Source organism: Schistocerca gregaria, chromosome 7, assembly GCF_023897955.1.
Source record: "Schistocerca gregaria isolate iqSchGreg1 chromosome 7, iqSchGreg1.2, whole genome shotgun sequence".
Classification (NCBI taxonomy): Eukaryota; Metazoa; Arthropoda; class Insecta; order Orthoptera; family Acrididae; genus Schistocerca; species Schistocerca gregaria.
Genome location: NC_064926.1, coordinates 309510781 through 309531565, shown reverse-complemented (window position 1 = coordinate 309531565; position 20785 = coordinate 309510781). Strand labels below are relative to the sequence as shown.

Here is a 20785-nt window from a genome sequence, read left to right as displayed (position 1 = left end):
AACACTAGTCACCTTGATGGCCTGACAAATGGTGTGGGTGACATATGCCTTGTCCCACAACTTGCCCTGTGCTATGCTGGTTGCACGTGACATTTGACAATACTACAAGAAACTGTCAATCCCTGTGCATGCAGCACCCAAACTTGTCATGCAGGCCAGTTAAGGAGCCTTGTCCTTTTTTTGCTACAGGTCACTGTCTCAAGAGTCAGTCATGATCCTTTGTGTCTCCTTTCACCAGGAAATTTTATGTGCTTGATCAAGCAAGTAATATAGCGTGTCTCGTAAATATGGATGCAGATTTGAGGGTCATCCCACACTTCCTCACTCCTTTGAGCCTTCTTCCAACATCGACGTTTCTTTGAGAGGCTAATAGCCCTCATATCACCATCCCTGGTGCCAATGATCTCTGGCTTCAGCTTATGCCAGATCTTCAATTCTACTGGAACTTCCATGTGGTCGATGTGATGGGTCCTATTCCCAGGATCGATTTTAAACTATTTTGGTCTGTCTTTTGACCCACATTCTGCTGTCTTAGTCCACCACACATTGGATGTGTGCATTCCTGGTTCCTTTGCCCCTTCACCTATCTCATCTATGGTTCAGTATGAACCCCTTGCTCATGCTACCTCTGAGTGCTCTCATATGCCTGTTAGCCTTAACTCACTGGCAGAGCTTGTGACTCAGCATTGAGACATCAATGCCCTCCTTGTCAACATCATCTTCTGCCAGCTGATTGTCACCACATCAGCCAAACTGGCATGTGCTCTCTGCATAGTTTATGACCTGTCTTCTGCTTGGCCAACTCCTGTTGAGGGTTCTGGCTGTGCATTTGCTGCTACCTCATTGCCATCTATGCTGTAGACACCTAAGGTCTGTGACCTAAAAACTATGAACATTTCATAAGAAGATCCCTTCCCAGTTCCTGTAGCTGTATATATAGCACTCACAGGTACTCGAAAGACCCTCATTGTTGCGATATCTAATGTACATGCAATAGGTTATCCATGATGGAAGGTCATCCTGTCTGTTACAAAGTTACACATCTTGCAGCTAAAAAACAAAAAGGCTGCCATTCAAGAAATTTTAGATGCAGGTATTGTGCATGCACCTGATAGCAATTGTCCATCTGGATCTTAGGAAAGACAGTACCTTTAGGCTGTGTGGAGATCATCACAAGCTCAGTCCAAGTGCTGTTATGGGCCACAAGAGGCACTTATCTCAGGTGTTTAAAAATGCCCTTGGTCATTGGCATGGAGATCAACCACAAGAAGTTACAAATTTGATGCTGTAGTGTTACCTTCCTTGGTCACACTCTCACTTATGAAGGAGTCCGCCTCACGTTTGACCCAAAACTTATCATGACCTCAGACAGTTCTGTGGTATGTCTTTTTTTACCATACATGACCTGGTGAACACCAGCATAAAGGCTACCACACTCCTTGTGTCTGAACATTTTGTCTGGCCTGAAATGAAAAGTGACTGACATGCTTAGGCTCACGCTTTGTTATCCTGCCAATGCAGCACAGTTTATCAACAAGCTAAACCTCCTCTGTGACATTTTGAGATCTGTAAAGGTCAGTTTTATCATGTGCATCTTGACCTCAGAGGCTACCTCCTCACTTCTGCTTGTTTTGTTTACATTCTGATTGACTGTGCAAGCTGATGGGTGGAAGCAGTGCTCCTGACTGACAGATTGGCTCTCCCACTTCAGCTGCCTCTCCTCCATCATGACTGACCAGTGGAGGCAATTTGAGCAATAATTTTTTTTTCAATCACCCAATTCCCCCCTCCACATGCTCGTTCTATGCCTTATGTGTTTGTCCACAAGGAACTCAACTGGTGTGAGTTAGTTATGCTTTGCAATGACTCAGGTCAAGTGGCTTTGCAGCCTCCATACTTATGACTGCACAAAGTACTTTATGGTATGGACAATATGATGGATGTTTACCTGAATGGCAAGCACAAAACTCTATCCCTCAACAGAGTCTAACCAGCACGGCCTCTTGTCTGGATGACCTTATTCCTAGTGCCTCCTCCTCCAAGTGTCTCAACCTGGAGCCACTCATGTGTGACTCACCATGTGTGGCCTCAATTTCGAGTGTTGCATCTGATGTGTTCCCTCCTAGCACTCTTACTTCCTGGTGTCTTACTCAAGAGGTTCCCCCAACACTCCCACCATGTGTACCTACAGATACAAGTGCTTTGTATGAAGTGCCTCATCCCCTAGTGCCTTCTTCAACATCATCACTCCTCACTCCATCCAGTTGGCCACCTTTTGTGTCAATATTTAGTCATACTACATCAAGGACTTCACCCTCCCATTATGCTGTGGGATGCTCTTCATGATCTAGCACCCCTGCACTCACTTGATGACCAACCAGCACCCACATTATGCTCCACCATTCTTATAACCTTGCATCAGATGCTGATGACTAGAAGATTTTGCCAGTGCTGATGCCAATGGCCACCTTGCAGTCATCAAACCCTCATCCTGCACCATCGGCCTCCTTACAGCACTTTCCTGCACAGGCAATCCCCTACATATACCACAATGGTTACAGGCTATGTCATCTAGCCTTCAACATTGATTTACCATTGCACTCCACCAGAAATAGTCCAGTGATGTCTACTCTCAGGACCAGCCATGACATGACTGGTCATGCAGACATACAGGATTCTAACTGGTCATCACTTCTTCCTTCCATCTGCTGCACTGGTGCTTCTTATCTTTCCCCAGGCTTCACATGTCTGAGCATGGGTGGAGAGGAGAGGAAGGGGAGGGGAAGCTTTAGTCAAACAGTGTGTTGTGTAATAAAACCTCAATCTTGTAATAAAATTGTGAATCATTCTATTCTCCAGCGAGTATAGGACCTGATTTTCCAAACATCTACACTTCTAATTTCAGAACTTTTAAAGTTATTATCACTAAACCATCAATGCACAAATGCTGCAGTTCATCTTAGCATTTTAGTTTTGCAATCATAGATATTTTTGTTCAACTATGTTGCTTAGGCAAATGACAACTGTGTTGTTTTAGTTTATAGTGATCAAGGCCAAGTTACTTATGCAGTGGGTATTCATTTGGGCTACCTAGTTTTAGGATACCTGATAAGGAGAAGGGACAGGATGATAGGACATCTGCTAAGACATGAGGGAATGACTTCCATGGTACTAGAGGGAACTGTAGAGGGCAAAAACTGTAGAGGAAAACAAAGATTGGAATATGTCAAGCAAATAATTGAGGACGTAGGTTGTAAGTGCTACTCTGAGATGAAGAGGTTAGCACAGGAAAGGAATTCGTGGTGGGCCGCATCAAACCAGTCAGTAGACTGATGAAAAAAAAAAAAAATTTTTAGAAGTATGTTGCTATTATTTCAGTTGTTTTGTTTTTTGGTTTTCCTGTTGTATATTTCAGTCTGGAAACTGCTCTGATGGAACTCTTCATGGTAGTTTATTCTGTGCAAAGCATCTCTGTGTAATTACTGCACCTTACATCCATTTGAACCTGTGTAACACAGTCTAGCCTTGGTCTCCTTCTACAATTTTTACCCTCATACTTCCCTATAGTGCAAAATTAACTACTTCATTGAATCTTAGGATGTTTCCCATCAACCTTGTCATTTAATCAGTAATGATGTCCTATATATACCTTTTCTCCCCAGTTTGATTAATTATCTCTTCACTTGTTATCTGACCTATGCATCAAAACCCAGCATTCTTTTGTGACATCATATATCTAAAGCTTCTGTTCTATTTTATTCTTATCATCAGTTTTTTCATTCACATTTCACTTGCAAAAAAGGCCTCCGAGCACTTAAATTTGTATTAGACTTCTCTTTTTCAGGGAAGTTTCTCTTGCAATTGGCAGTCAGCATATGGTATTCTTTTTACGTCTGCCATCATCAGTTATTTCATTACCCAATTAGCAAAACCCATTTGCTACTTTTAGAGCCTCATTTCTTTGTCTCATTCAACTCAATTCAGCTTCACTCAACTAACTCTTTTACTTTTGCTGATTTTTTTAAATCTCTTTTTAAGACATTGTATTTCCCATTCTGTAAATCGTCATATTTATAGCATTTATATTTAGTTGTTTGTGCCTTCATGTCTTCACATTTTCTAACCTATTATGGGTGCTAAAATTATCCTTTTGTGTTAAATTTAATTCTTTCTCCACTGAACCAGCTTCACTCATTTTATTTAGTCCAATACTGTCACCAATTCGGTTTTTTGAAAAGCAGACAATTAATTCTTTATTCATTAGGACATTTTATTATGTATTTCAGCTTTTATAATCACTGTAAAATTCTCTAAATCACTGTTTTCATTTGTACTTAGGGTTGTGCCACATCTCTCTTAAAAGTTTAATCTTAACTCTTTACACGTTTTTATTGCACAATATTGAAAAAGATGTCCATTCTGATTCATCATTCCAAATCAGATATATTTCTACCAAATCACAGATATATTCATTTGAGAATCTGAAAGGTAACAGTACACCAAGAATCATTCATGGCGGTAGAGTGATTGTGTGATCTATTCTAGTACATGAGTATGCAACAATTTTAGAGATTTTATCCACATTTGTTTGTTTTAATGAGAGTAGGGGCACTGATAACCTTTTCATTGAGTGTCCTTAAGCTACACACAAACACACACACACACACACACACACACACACACACAGAAAGAGAGAGAGAGAGAGAGAGAGAGAGAGAGAGAGAGAGAGAGAGAGAGAGAGAGAGAGAGAAAGTTAGTGCTTGTTGTTATCCCATTATTATCTGCCCTCAATGCTGTTTTGATTTGAATGCCTGTGGGATTATATCTTTTGTGCAAATGAGAAAAATGAAAGAACCTATTACATTACCTTTTCATATTTGTATTTCATACTCAGTTTCATTTGCCATAATCCAACTTTAATTAGAAAGTGTTGTTGCAAGTTCCACAACTTGAGTTATCTTTTCATTTTAGCATTGTATTAGCTGTCTTATGTGGGTATTACATTTTCTTAATCCTGCTATAATTTACAAACAGTTCTGTTGTATATTTTCTCTATTTTGTATGAACCTCATTGTAGTTGCATCAAATGGAAATATGACTGAGGAAAATAGTAAATTATGAGACAGAATTTCTGGTGAATTCTTACCTTCAGGAGGCAACATAATAGTGTTTTCTCAAGTAAGTGTACTGAAACTTTTTTGTAGGCACTATTATTTCCATTCCTAGTATGAGCTTGTTTTGTAGGAAATTACTGTTATTTCCAATACTTTTAAGGTGTCACTCATAACCAGTGTAGGGGGGGAGTAAGTGTAATGCTGTAGCTCGAGAAACAGATAACTGTGAAACTCACTAGGCAGGGGGGTGGACAAGGAAGATTTCTTGCACAAACAGTACCTCCAAATTCAGTTTCTACTACATCACTACAATTTACATTCACCATACAGATTGAGTACTCGTCCTTTATATTTTAAAGCAGTCTTGGAATGGTTTTATACTTTCAACTCTATGCAAATGCCACTGCTCTCTATTGTTAAGGTGAGTAAAGGCCATCAGCCATTGTGTTGTCCATGTTGAGAGGTAATGCCAAAATTTGGTATTTTTGGCACACTCTTGACACTTTATATCTCAGAATATTGAATTTCCTTATGAGTTTCCAAACAGAATGCCCCATGTGTCTTGCTTCAACTACCATTCCACATTCATAGTCTGTTAATTCCAGTCACATGGCCATAATCATGTTGGAAATCTTTTCAGATGAATTACCTGAATATAAATGGTAGTTCCACCATTACACTGCCTTTTACATCTTGTGTATGTGATACAACCAAAATGTCTGTGCATACATATCACTATCCCATTACTTTTGTCACCTCAGTATTTGAATATGTGGACAAAGTGAGCCCATCAAGACCTTCTCGAGCATTCAGATTCACAACACAGCTGATGAGCACTGCTTGCTGCTATTTGTTTGTATCACCATTGTACTTATATTATAGACCACACCATTTTGTTGTCAAGACATCATTAACTTCATTTTCTGGTTCTTGAATATCCTACAATGTCATGTGCTGTGGTAAGCAGGCTCCAAGAGCCTTGTGACAGGCTGTACCTGGTAGGACTCTTGCCAGATTTCAACTACAAAGTGAAAGTGGCTGCAGTGGAAACAAAAGTTGTCTATAAGCTGCAAGAACACTGAGGCATCACTATAGTGACATAAAAAATGGTGTTCCACAATTATTTGAGACAGGCATATAAAGCAAAGCCCTCAGCAACTGTCAGGTATCTTCTTTCACTGACTGTGGTACAGTTATCTGTATTCACTAAATTGGGTTTTCCACAAAAATCAAATTTCATAGATTCAAGCTTTTTCAATTTCTTTCCAAAATATAGGTTCCGCTTACCTCTAATAGATTTTCAATCTATTGTATAAATAAGTCTTTAACATAATTTCCATTAAGTAATGGTTTTCACACTAGAGATATGTGAAACTGAAAGTCACGAATTTCAGAATATTTCATTAAGGACGGTAACTGTGAATAACTCTGGAAAACATTACTATTGGATTGACTGTAAGGATAAGGTAATTCCACTGTCCAGTCACATTAATGTAGCTGGCACCCATGTTCATCGTCAACCTGCAATAATAACTCACAGACAGCAGATGGCAGCACTAGCAGTGGAGGGTATATAAAGCTTGTCAACAGGATGCAGAAAACAGTGCAATCATTGTTGTAATTCAGAAACAGAGTGATTTATCTGACATCCAAAGTGGTATGATTATTGGCTTTTTGGGACAAGGTTGGGAGTTTTTCCAAAGTGTCTGAGTTTGTGAAAGGTTTGTGTGCTGCTGTATCTGAAGTATACCATGCAAGGAAAAATGGCACTATTCAAAATTAATGCTTAGGCATCTGTGGTGGATGATGTGTCATAGATGACAGTGGCGAACGACAGCTGCAGATATGTATACAGGTGAACAGAAGTGCAATGTTGACCAGCTGAATGCCCACATGAACCAACAGGCTATTTTGCATTCTCTGGGCGACCTTGTCATTCTGGAAGCTACATTGGATCAACATAAGTATGCAACTACCCTTGCAGACCATGTCCACTTCTACATGCAGTTTGTTTTTCCTTGGCTTGATGACATCTACCAGGAGGGCAATGGAATGTGCCATATATCTTGCAGTATACATGTGTGATTTGATGAGCACTTGAATGAGAGTATCATATTCCCCTGGCCAGCAAACTCCCTGGATTTAAACCCAATTGAGAATCTGTGGGATCCCTTGATTGGACTGTTCATGTCATGGAACCTGATCCGAGTACACATCTCACAGCAGTCAGGACTGCAAAGAATGGATACTCAGGCTTTTGGCAGGCAGTCACATTAATGTGACTGGACAGTATATAAGGTCTTGGAAGAATTTCCCCATTGAAAGTAAATTGTTTTCAAACAAATTTATTGAGTTACAATCTGTTTCACTGTAAGATAATTTGTCATGAAGTTATTGCATAGGGGTGTTCATATATGAATTCTTGCGAACTCTTTGGTGAAAAAATATCGATGTTACAGTAATCTGTAGGAAACAAATCTATCTTACCAATCAGTACCTGACTCACCTATAACACTTGTGCATAAGAAAAATGTGTGCTACACAATACAGTGAGTGTACAGTACAATAACTTCTCACTTTTTGTAGGGCTGCAGGAGCTGAGAAATCACTTGTCTGATGACTTGAGGTTAGTACTGACTTGTTTCCAATCATCCTCAAGCTCAATTATCAAACAGTACAGTGTGCAGTGATGTATAGTAGCCATCATGACTGCTGTTTCTTCTCCTGTTCAGTGCTATGTTTATAATGTATTGTTTTATTCAGAAATGAGTAATGGGGCATTTCCTGATCTTCACAAGAATGTAGGAACACATTAACTTTATTTTATATATTAGGAATGTAAGCTACCTACATTATGACATGAAGATTAGTGATGACCTGTTTGCTCAACTTCACTCTCCATCACCTAGCTCAAATAAATAACTGTGAGTGCTGAGAATGCAGTGATGGGAAATGGGGGGAGGTGGGGGTGAGGTACAGTGTTGCCAGCTTGCAGCCATCCATGCCTTACAATGCTCAGTCTGTATGTATGAGGGGTAATTATAAAATTACATCTATTACTTTGAAACAATGTACTTGTGAAGATGAGCCTTGATGATGGTGGTAGTCCTCTACATAACCACACTTCAGTGTGACAAATGTTTCGTAATGATGGATGCCTTTGTAGAGACCTTGGTTGGTAGAAATCTACATTTTAGCTGTCAAGCTATCCCAAAACATCACCAACTCATCGTTCTGGAAATACCTACCTAGCAATGGTTTCATCATCTGATGAAACAGGGAGAAAATATTCTGTGGCATTCATGAGCATGTAGGAGGTTAAGGCAAAATTTGATGGCCCAAAGAAGCAACTTGTCAGACTGTTTTCTCTGCAGGATGAGGTAGGGCATTGAACAGCTTCCCACAATACTTCATTCTGACAGCCTCTCATAAACGTTGTGAGGAGATTTCGGTAGCATTCTCCTGTGACATTTTGTACCTTTTGACCAGAATCTGTTAGCACCATCCCATGGTGCTCTCAAAAAGCATATTGCATCACTTTTACCGATGATGGTCGACACTTCATGTATTTTGGTGGTGCCAAACCACATATTTCCACTGCTTGCTAGGGTCTTACTGGTACATCCAGCCCTCGTCCCTGGTGATTAAGTGGCTTTGAATTGGTATTACAGAGCTGCAAAACTTCTGCTGCTGCCTTAGTTTGCTAATCATTTGGTATGAGTGTCATGTTAACAAATAGAGGGTGACAGACATTATTAAGTTCAAAACATCATGCACTGTGCTAAAAATTGATCCACAAGTGACTCACATTTTCCACTATCACTTCCACTATAATATGCCAGCATTTGAGCACCAGGATCTCCACTTCTCCTATGATCAATAGTTCTTCAAAGAAATATGGTTTGCCACATTGTTCCTCCTCACAGAGAGTTGTTTGATCACACTGGAAGAGTTTGTAATACATACGTACTTGTCATATGATGGCTGATTGTCACCTTCCAACATCTCAGCAAGAGTTGTTGCAGTGTCGTATCTATTCAAATACAGAAAACAAATTACTGAACGATACTACAGTTCATTGGTGGGTTGTGTCGCTTTGTTGTGGCTTCTCTTGCAGCTTGTTACAGTACTGTGATGTGGTGAGATTTCAATATGTACTATACTGTGGACATGTACCTAGAAATAAACTAAAAATTAACTTCTAACTCTGTTTTCTCAAAGTGATAATTATAACACAATGACTACCCTCGAACAAAAAAAGGTAATACAGTTGTGATCTTGCTGTGATTAAGAATGTACGATAATTTGCTGGCAACTGTCTCCTACCATTCAACATGCTCAAAACATTATTTTAGTTCAACTATAGCCCATGTGTATGATGAGGATTGCTCCCAGCAGTCCCTGTGAGACGTGATAAGCTATGCTACAGCTCTATACTGAAGCTGTTGAACACAAATGCTAAGCCATCTCTCATCCACTGGATCAACTACTACAGTCTCCTGTGCAGGAGAGCTATCACAGCTTTCTCATTCTCACAGTTACTCTACTGTGCTTTAATCTTGGCCCTACTGTAGGTCAACAATGCGGACAGCTTCCACACAAGCAGACAGAGGACAGCAGAGGCACAGATGGCGATGAGAACGATGAATCCGATGACGTCGAGCAGCAGCAGTTGCCACCAGTACAGGTCGAGAGCTGCACTACGCAAGTGAGGTGCCCCCCGGTGGCGTATCACGTACTCGATCCACCACACGGCACGCTCCACGGAGTCTGACTTGTGCTCCCTGAATACGCCCGACACACGCTTCATGTTCTCCCTGTACCTGCAACAATGACACTGCAGACTCAGAACGAGAACATTCAGATACACTGCACTAGTAACACTTCAGTTGAGACAGGCTGTGAACCCTGGACTACTGAAGACTCCAACAGATGTCAGGGTATCGTGATCCTATGTGGAGGTAGCTAATTCCATCAGACGGAGTAAAGTGAAAGCTTGTTATATCTTCAAGTGTCATTATCTTTGCACATCTTGAAACTATTACTGCATTTTCTTCCTTAATAAACGAGAACCTGCTAACTTCTTGCTCGTGAGTTATATGCGCTCTATAAAAAGTAATAACAATTTCCGCATTATTAACTACTTATACATGTACAGAGTCTGTATAAAAAGTATCGAGAACAAGGTTTTGTTGACGTGACTGTATGACTCAGCGTGCTTGCACCGTGCATGCTCGATGGTGGGGGATGTAACCTTCATCACAAGCGAAGCGCCAGACGCCGGTGAGCATTTGTTCAGGCAAGAATGTGTTATTAGTGAATGTGTTATTATCCTGTCCAGTGACTCGGTGCAAGCGCAAAATGCAGCTAATGGTTGAACTGTGTTGGACTGGGAAAATCGGGTAGTACGGAGACTCTGGCCATGATTTGCCAAGTGTCCAAGGATGAAAGCACGTCACAAACTGTAGTTTTTAAGCAGCGTTAACTCTTTGATAGATGGTCGAGAGAGTGTGAAAGACGATCCCTGCGCTGGACGGACGTGAAGTCAAGAATCACATTAAAGGCTAAATCCAGAGCGCCAGTTAAGTTTTTGCATGGTAACAGATGCAACTGGCACTAACAAGGTGGCAGTGCACACCATTATTACTGAAGATTTGGCGATCCAAAAGATATGCGCTAAACTTGTCCTGAAGGTCTTGGTGGACGATAAAAAGCAGAGGCGAGTGTCTGCTAGAGACGACCTTCACCAATGTGTTGAAGAAGATCCACTTTTTGGACAATTTAATCATGGGACATGGAAGTTGGATATCCGAATACTACCTGGAAACAAAGTGATGAAGTTCTGAATGGTACACTGCAGCACCATCCTGCCCAAAAAACGATCGAATGAGAAAATCCTGAGTGAAAGTCATCCCCATCGTTTTCTTCGATACTGAATTTGTATGTGCGGGGTGGACAGGGAATGATGCTTTTTTTCCCTAGAAGTGCTAAGAAGACTGAAGAGAAGGGTCAGCTGTGTGAGGCCAGTCATAGATGGAAATTAGGAATTGCATCATGACAATGCACCCAGCCACACCTGCTCCAATGTGAACGACTACCTAATGATAAGTGTCATCATGATGATTCCCCAACGCACTTACAGTCCCATATTGGTACCAGCAGACTATTTTCAATTCCCAAAAGACGTCCTCCCTAAAAGGACCTCACCATAGGACCCTAAGTGCCATAAAAGAAGCTTCCACATGTACCCTTTATGACCTACCAGAATCCATCTACTATGGGAAATTGGACCTTTGAGTCATGTAAAAGCCGCTGGTAAAAGTGTGTTGACGCTCAAAGCCTGTACTTCGAAGAATTTTGAGGTATTGTAGCAATATCTCAAATAAAACAGTTTTCACTAACTTTTTCCATATTTTTGCACAAACCCCGTACATCCAGTCAGTATGTATCAGTTACTGTGGCTCAGTTGATACGTACTGGCATACTAACTGAAAAGATTTTGTTCAATCCTGCATTGATTGTGTAATGTTTCCTTTTTTATTTATCGCTTTTTTCACCTGTGGCAGTGATGAGTTAATGTGAAAAATGCTTAGTTGCACTGTGATACCGAGTCCATATTAACTTGGATATTTAATAAATAAATTCGCCAAATAGCCATTAAAATTGCGAAGCTATTTTACTTTATTTTCGCTACCTTTTTCGGCAATTCAATATGCCGTCCTCAGACCTCATATGCACCTCTAAAAAATTATCGATATTGGGATACTGAAGATGCATGTTGAATTGCCGAAACTGGTAGCGAAAATAAAGTAAAATAACTTCTCAGTTTGCAAGGCTGTTTGGCGAATTTATTTGTTTAATATTTGACCAGCCGCTGTCCCACAACCACAATGCATTAACAGAGACTTAACTTGAATAAGTCAATTGTAAAATTAGGTTAGCATTCCTGTTACTCCTGTTTGGTACAGGTCCCACACACTTGAGATATACTCAAAGATGGAATGCAAAAATGTTTCGGAAGCAGTCAATCTCTTTTTGCCGACGCTCTCTTCAACAGTTCTTAGAAAACCTAGTGTGAAATTCCTTTTCAGTTTGGGTCTTCCATTTTTTTTTGCAACGTTGCACTGTTTAATCTCAAAGTTTCTGTATCGTAGTAATTCCGTGTTACACACAATGTTATGGAGTTTCTTCCTTATCTAATTTGCAACTGAAAACTGTGCACAATCTAGTTCTCATGCACCAAAACACATGACGCTTCAAATCAAATAACTCATGAAAACTTTTAAGACAAACGAACGACTAATCTGCCTTTCTTATAACATCATGAATATTAGCCAATCAAAGCCACATGTGCAACACACAGCCTGTCTCTGGTGAAGGGCAGATCACTTCATAAGGCGAAAGAACAACTCCAACAGCTGACAACGCAAATGGTAGCTGGAGCTTCCAAAGCTGAAAACAATAACCAACTATAGAGCTACGGTAACACTAAGGCGTTGCCACAGATATGAGAAAGAAATGACGTTACGTGACTGACTGTGGTAGATGTGCGAAACAGTTGCGCCCAGCCCACTGCAGCTGTCAGAGTGCTTTTTTCGCCATTCGACTAAAACTTTTTATTCTAGAATGAATTACTCACTGTGCAGCCTAGTGTGATTAATGAAATCATCAGATTTAAAAAGGTAAGAGTTTTGAAACCATTAAAGTATTCAACTTGCTATGAACAACTACATAAAAAAACAAAATCTGATTCATGTGCACACCAAAGTTAGTATATTACATTGTAACCATAATGAATTGGTAGTAACATAATTAATAATGCAAAAGTATTTTTTTATATAACACACCATATTGTAAGATTATTTTTTCTTAATTTGAGTTTTGAATTTCCACCTAAATCGCTCATGTTGGTCAAATGATCTTACTACGACGTTTTAAGTCAGTAAGCTATCTCCCAGGTGCCACGGATCATAAGATGTCTTGTATACTTGTCGCAATATCTCGTTAAGGAGTAACGAATACTGGAAATGGTTTTCGCCATCTTAAGAGCTCAACAATACTCATCTGGAGAGACGAAGTAGAACTTTTAATGGAACAAATACGCTTTCCGAGGAATCGAGCTCACTTCAAATGATATAAAGCAAGTGCCCACACACTGAGGGCAACGGGAAAATGAACGACGATGTCTGTGTCGATATTTTCGGTGGCCAAGTGTTGCCTTTTCTTTTACAGCTTCGTGATAAGCATTCTGTGGACACTCCCATCTTTCAAGACGACAACAGCCGTGTTCGCAGACCTGCACGCATATGTTCCTGGTTTGACAAACACTCAGGCTCCTTATTCCACCTTGACTGTCTCGCTAAATCACCCGATCTTAAAAATGTCTGACTATTTGTCAAGGAGGGGCGGGGGGTACGTAACAATCAACAACCACACAGTTTAAAAGCTCTACAATATCTAATCATCAATAAATAGCTTTAAGCTAACAGGGTAATTATAAATTCCATGCAACATTTCTAAGAAACGATATGCGCTGAAGAGCTAAAGAAACTGGAACACCTGCCCAATATCGTGTAGCGTCCCCGTGAGCACGCAGAAGTGTCGCAACATGACGTGGCATGGACTCGACTAATGTCTGAAGTAGTGCTGGAGGGAATTGACACCATGAATCCTGCAGGCCTGTCCATAAATCTATAAGAGTGAGAGGGGGTGGAGATCTATTCTGAACAGCACGTTGCAATGCACCGCAGATATACTCAATAACGTTCATGTCTGTGGAATCTGGTGACCAGCGGAAGTGTTTAAACTCAAAAGTGTGTTCCTGGAGCCACTCTGGAGCAATTCTGGACGTGTAGGATGTCGCATTGTCCTGCTGGAACTGTCCAAGTCCGTCGGAATGCACAATGGACACGAATGTATGCATGTGATCCGACACGATGCTTACGAACGTGGCACCTGTCAGGGTAGTATCTAGACATGTCAGGGGTCTCATATCACTCCAACTCCACAACCCCACATCATTACAGAGCCTCCACCAGCTTGAACAGTCGCCTGTTGACATGCAGTGTTCATGGATTCATTAGGTTGTCTCAGTACACTTATATGTCCATCCACTCGATACAATTTGAAACAAGACTCATCCAGCCAGGCAAAATGTTTCCAGGCATCAACAGTCCAATGTCGCTGTTGACGGACCCAGGCTAGGCCTAAAGCTTCGTGTCGTGCAGTCAAAAGGGTACACGAGCAGACCTTCGGCTCCTAAAGCCCATATCGATGATACTTTGTTGAATGGTTCGCACGCTAACACTTGTTAATGGCCTGGCATTGTAATCTGCAGCAATTTTCGAAGGGGTTGCGCTTGTGGCACGTTGAACGGTTCTCCTCAGTCACCGTTGGTCCCATTCTTGCAGGATCTTTTTCCGCCCGCAGCGATGTCGGAGATTTGATGTTTAGCGGATTCCTGATATTCATCGTACACTCTTGAAAAGGTCGTGCGGGATAATCCCCACTTCATCGCTACCTCGGAGATGCTATGCGCTATCGCTTGTACGCCTACTATAACAACTCATTCAAACTCATTTAAATTTTGATAACCTGCCAGTGCAGCAGCAGCTACCGATCTACGAACTGTGCCAGACACTTGTCATCTTATATAATTGTTGTTGACCGCAGCGCCGTATTCTGCCTGTTTACACATCTCTGTATTTGAATACGCATGCCTATAGCAGTTTCTTTGACCCTTCAGAGTAGATAAATGGCCAATAGCAGTGTAACATATGATATAATATGTGAACGATAAATTCTTAACGGCTTTTCTTTTACAATGTACATAAATGCTGTATGTGTCCACTCTTCGTCACGTGGGAAACGTCTAATTGGTCTATTTGGTAGTCCAGTTGTGCCCAAATCAGACACAGCATATCACGAGTGACGAAAGGAACAGCTACTTTGTTGCGGTGTTGCAAGTCTTTGAAACATAAATACTATCCTTGATGTGCACCTTAAGAAAAAAAAAATCGCAAAAGATCAAGTCCTGTGAGTCTAGTGGTTACCCAAATAGTGTCGGGTCAGCAGCCATAATAAGGCCTTTCTAACATCATGGCAATGTCTGACTCAGGTAATTTAGTATACAATTGGGGAAATGTGGTGGGGCGCAATCTTACTGAAAGGTGAAATCCCAGCTATCAGCTTCAAGTTGTGGCACGAACCACAACTGCAGCATGTTGAGATAGGTGATACCATTCTCATTTCTCTCAGTGAAGAAGAAGGGTGCATACACTGTCCCGTTCAATGCAGCATGGAACATGTTAACTTTGTGAAACTTGCCAGGAGTAGTGCTTTGACACTCACTAGAAGCTGGGAACGTGCAAATTCTAGCACACAAAATGTTTTACCCTTCTGGTTCACTGCCATTTTCACCAACTATGGTCGGTAGCGCCCCTGTCGATATCCTCCAAACTAACTTTCCTTGCACCCTGTTCAAACAAGGTTTGAGATTTTGTATTTCACGTACTGTCCCTTTTGTTACGTTATGTTTAGCCTTTACCTAAACTGATTTCGTAAAATGTTACATGTACTTTATATTTAGGCTGTATATAGCGTACCTGAAGTAATTTGCGAATCCTCTTCCTTTCCTAATCAAGACCATTATAAAAGCAGAATGTGGAGATACACGCTACAAGCATGACATCATCTGAGGGTGACCAGGGTCCAGAGTAATACGGGCCCAACAACGAAATAGTGATGTCACACTGTTCACCTCGTCCGCCATACTGCACGAATGCTCAGCTCCATTCAGTGTCCATGGGAAATCAGTAAGGCAAAGTCTTAACTTTGATGTGTGCTATCGAGAAGTTGCAACAATTTACAAGTGCAGACAAGAATTATTAAACTCATCCGAAATAGTTATGCGCTCTCCGCCACAGACATGTGCTGGCTCTCATAAGACCTGCAGTGTCACATGGTGCGACGTACGCCCTGCGGCCTGCCATTTTCAAGGGCCTCGGGGGTTCTAATCTTCTGTCCCAGGTGCTTGCTTTTGAAGGCAACAGGAATACCCTTCTTCCAGCGCAACAACTATAGATAACGCAGGATATGGTGGTCGTTGTGTAGTGACCAGTTTTCGTCCAAAGCCCTGGGTGAGTTCTTCACTTCTTCAGAAGTGATGTCAGACTCGAGATGCACACCGTGCAATCTTTCTCACACGATTTTAAAGAAACTACTCAGAAAAAACTTCATTTTTGCTTTACTTATAGCTTTATATGCCAGGTTTATGATGCTGCGCCCGTCATTTAGCTAATAGTCATATTTACGTGAAAGTAAGACACTGCGCGAAATTTGGAAATGTGTGCATTTAAAAATAGATGTCGCTATGATTTTGCATTTAGTGCATATTACATAATATGTTGTTGCGTATGAAATTTAGCAAACGTATTGAATTTTTCTTTAGACTTGGGTAGAGGTATCTATCTTCACCAGTCTAGAGAAAATTCATCTGATGTAGAACAGTTATCCGTGACCACGCCTCACCAGCGATAAGGTCAGAGTGAAATATCCACAAAATTCCTTATATTTCGTGAACGATTTCAGATAGTGAAATGAGATTTTGACAAATGATAGCACACAAAGAGAGTACTTCACCATATCGTTATTATGTAAAACGTCATTATCTACCGTATGATTCCAATAACTACAGACTTTTTTGGTGAAATAATGTAATTTTTAAGGGCCATCAATAGCTCGTGAAACGAGAAATGCTATGGGTTTTGAAACAACATATGTGAAGGCATTACAGTTTTTTTGTACCAAGGATGTGCTTTTTTATAAGCTTCTGACTTTACTTTTCGTCAGTTCCTCACTCAATAAGCTTAAGAAACCATGGTTCCAGAATTCTCTCGCAATTGTGTGTGCACAACATCTTAGTGAGGTGAGACAGTGCAAACTCCGCAGTGTTTTGGCAAAAGAAGTAAGTTTTGACATAGCAACCAGATAAATGTATAGATTTTACTCAAAATTCGGCACTTGTGACACTTTTCTGAAAATTAAAAATGGCTAATAAGCAGGCGAAAATAAATCGCTGCAGTTTCGGTGGTATTCTTTTTAGATACTAGTCAAAGAAGAGATGACAGTAGATCTTTTTGAATGGTCACCATGCAAATATAGGCATGAAGGGGCCCACTTAATATTTATAAAAAATGTGAGCGTAGGCTTCAATTTAGAATGGCACTTCCCTCCAATGCTCATGAACCCCCAGCAATGCCTCTCTCCCCCATCAATGCCGCTCTCCCCATGCTTCCCCAGCCGTCTGCGCATCTAGAGGCCACGGCATTTTGCGCGCACTACACCTCTAACTCATTTGTGTGAGGGAGTACAAGTCACGCCTTGTTTCATACTTACTTGCTGTCGTTCAGCAATGATTTCAGGTCTCGCAGAACCGTCTCCTTGCTGACATCACTGTATTCGAGCCAGACGCCTATCTCGGCCTGCTTAATCTTGGCGGCGTTGTGCGCCTGATCAGAGAAGAAGGGCATAACCAGAAGCGGTACAGCATGGTACGTCGCCTCGTTCAGGCTCTGCAGACCTCCCTGCATGATGAACACCCGCACGTTTGGATGGGCTGTAAGAACATAAACAATAGTTAATGGTAGTACAAACTGTTTACCTGGAAACAGCATTACACAATATAGAGCGGTCCAAATTGTTTGACATCTTCAGAAACATAGGTATATTCTAAAGGGAAAGGCCGGTCACATGGAACTACTACAAGAACCAAGAGGTTACAATAAGAATACAAGACTCAGAGGGAATTTCTTGGATTAAAACGTACATCGGGCGTGGATGCTGTCTTTCTCTTCTGCTGCTCAATTTCTATATCGAAGAAACAGTTAAGGAAATGAAAGAAAACTTCAGGAATGGAAATTGAATTCCGTGTGAAAGGGTATCAATGATAAGTATTGTTTATGACAATGCAGTCCCCTGTCACACTGAGGGAGAATTTCACGACCTGTTGAAAGGAATGAATGGTCTACTGTGCACAGACTGTGGATTCAGTCTAATCCAAGCAAAGCATAATGTATTGCGAAATGGGATTAGCAACAAACATAGCGGAGAAATTGGAGACTGTCTGCTACATGAAATGAAGGGATTCTGTAACTTTGGAAGTCATATAATGGATGGGGGACGAAACAAGGATAACAAAAGAATCAGAATAGCACAGGAAAGGCGCGCATTACTCGCCAAAAGAAGACACGAGTATCCCACGTACACCAATGTGCTAAAATGATGAGATGATTAGTGGTTTAGGACGCTAAACGGCGTGGTCATCAGCTCCCTTCCTTGAAAGAAGTAGAGACAAGATGGTGAAAAATCTATTAAAAACTAACAATAAAATTTAAAACCAAGCTGTATCGCCAAACGTGTATTGAAAATATAGCGTGCCGTAGTGAAATGTATAAAAGACCACCCACATATCTGGCAAAATACAGCAGTATTACTCTGGTAATATACCAGTATAGACACAGAAAAGAGAACCACTTGTATGAATATCAAGAGCTCAGATGGAAACCCAGTTCTAACCAAAGAAGGGAAGGCAGAAAGATGGAAGGAGTATATAGAGGATCTACACAAGGGCGATGTCCTTGAGGACAATATTATGGTAATGGAAGAGGATGTAGAAGAAGATGAAATGGGAGATACAATACTGATTTAAGAGTTTGACAGAGCACTGAAAGACCTGAGCCGAAACAAGACCCCGGGAGTAGACAACATTCCATTAGAACTACTGATAGCCTTGGGAGAGCCAGTCCTGACAAAACTCTACCATTTGGTGAGGAACATGTATGAGACAGGCGGAGTACCCTCAAACTTCAAGAAGAATATAATAATTCCAATCCCAAAGAAAGCAGGTGTTGACAGATGTGAGAATTACCGACCTATCAGTTTAATAAGTCACAACTGCAAATTACTAACGCGAATTCTGTACAGACGAATGGAAAAGCTGGTGCAAGGGGACCTCGGGGAAGATCAGTTTGGACTCCGTAGAAATATTGGCACACGTGAGGCAATACTGACCTTACGACTTATTTTAGAAGAAAGATTAAGGAAAGGCAAACCTACGTTTCTAGGATTTGTAGACTTAGAGAAGGCTTTTGACAATGTTGACTGGAATACTCTCTTCCAAATTCTAAAGTTGGCAATGGTAAAATACAGGGAGCGAAAGGCTATTTATAATTTGTACAGAAACCAGATGGCAGTTATAAGAGCCGAGGACATAAAAAGGGAAGCAGTGGTTGGGAAGGGAGTGAGACGGGGTTGTAGCCTCTCCCCAATGTTATTCAATCTGTATATTGAGCAAGCAGTAAAGGAAACAAAAGGAAAGTTCGGAGTAGGTATTAAAATCCATCGAGAAGAAATAAAAACTTTGAGGTTCGCCAGTGACATTGTAATTCTGTCAGAGACAGCAAAGGACTTGGAAGAGCAGTTGAACGGAATGGACTTTGTCTTGAAAGGAGGATATAAGATGAACATCAACAAAAGCAAAACGAGGATAATGGAATGTAGTCGAATTAAGTTGGGTGATGCTGAGGGAATTAGATTAGGAAATGAGACACTTAAAGTAGTAAAGGAGTTTGACTATTTGGGCAGCAAAATAACTGATGATGGTCGAAGTAGAGAAGATATAAAATGTAGACTGGCAATGGCAAGGAAAGCGTTTCTGAAGAAGAGAAATTTGTTAACATCGAGTATAGATTTAAGTGTCAGGAAGTCGTTTCTGAAAGTGTTTGTATGGAATGTAGCCATGTATGGAAGTGAAACGCGGACGATAAATAGCTTAGACAAGAAGAGAATAGAAGCTTTCGAAATGTGTTGCTACAGAAAAATGCTGAAGATTACGTGGTTAGACCACATAACTAATGAGGAGGTATTGAATAGAATTGGAGAGAAGAGAAATTTGTGGCACAACTTGACGAGAAGAAGGGACTGGTTGGTAGGACATGTTCTGAGGCATCAAGGGATCGCAAATTTAGCATTGGATGGTAGCGTGGAGGGTAAAAATCGTAGAGGGAGACCAAGAGATGAATACACTAAGCAGATTCAGAAGGATGTAGGTTGCAGTATGTACTGGGAGATGAAGAAACTTGCACAGGATAGAGTAGCATGGAGAGCTGCACCAAACCAGTCTCAGGACTGAAGGCCACAACAACAACAACAGACACAGTAACAAGGAGACTGATGATTGTGGCTGAGTGACTACTTAGAAATAATGGCTTTCTGCGACACATAAAAATTGCACACCCAATATTTTGGGAAGAAATCCTGTCATCACACAAAAACTGTTGTACGAACCACACTTACCTCATTGTGAGTTCAAATAAAGGGTAGGTCCTGGGGGAGATCCAGGTCTGCCCTCACGTCGTCAAATAAAACACACTCAGCTTCTGACAATCCACAGAATCTACTCAAGGACTGTAAGAAAACTGGAAAGAAAGTGAATAAGAGCGTTTGAAATGTGGTGAAGGATGCTGAGAACTAAGGGGACTGATAGGATAATGAAATCTGGCGGTTCTACGCAGAATCGACGACGAAAGGAATGTGTCGGAAAAGGGACTGGATGCTCCCCTAGTGTTGAAGTATATGGGAACAACTTCCATGGCAGTAGAGCGGGCCGTACA

General features: G+C 41.0%; 1 protein-coding gene across 1 annotated transcript in view; it reads right to left on the bottom strand.

Moving 5' to 3' along the window:
• Positions 1–7443: 7443 nt before the first annotated feature.
• LOC126281744 (UDP-glycosyltransferase UGT5-like) overlaps positions 7444–20785 on the bottom strand; it is a 52196-nt gene continuing 38854 nt past the window's right edge. The window contains exons 3-4 of the mRNA XM_049980931.1: positions 17511–17730; positions 7444–9937 (exon numbers count right to left, since the gene is read on the bottom strand). Of these exons, the coding sequence (XP_049836888.1) occupies positions 9658–9937; positions 17511–17730 (500 nt within the window). The 3' untranslated portion in view covers positions 7444–9657. The remainder of the gene's footprint in view (positions 9938–17510; positions 17731–20785) is intronic.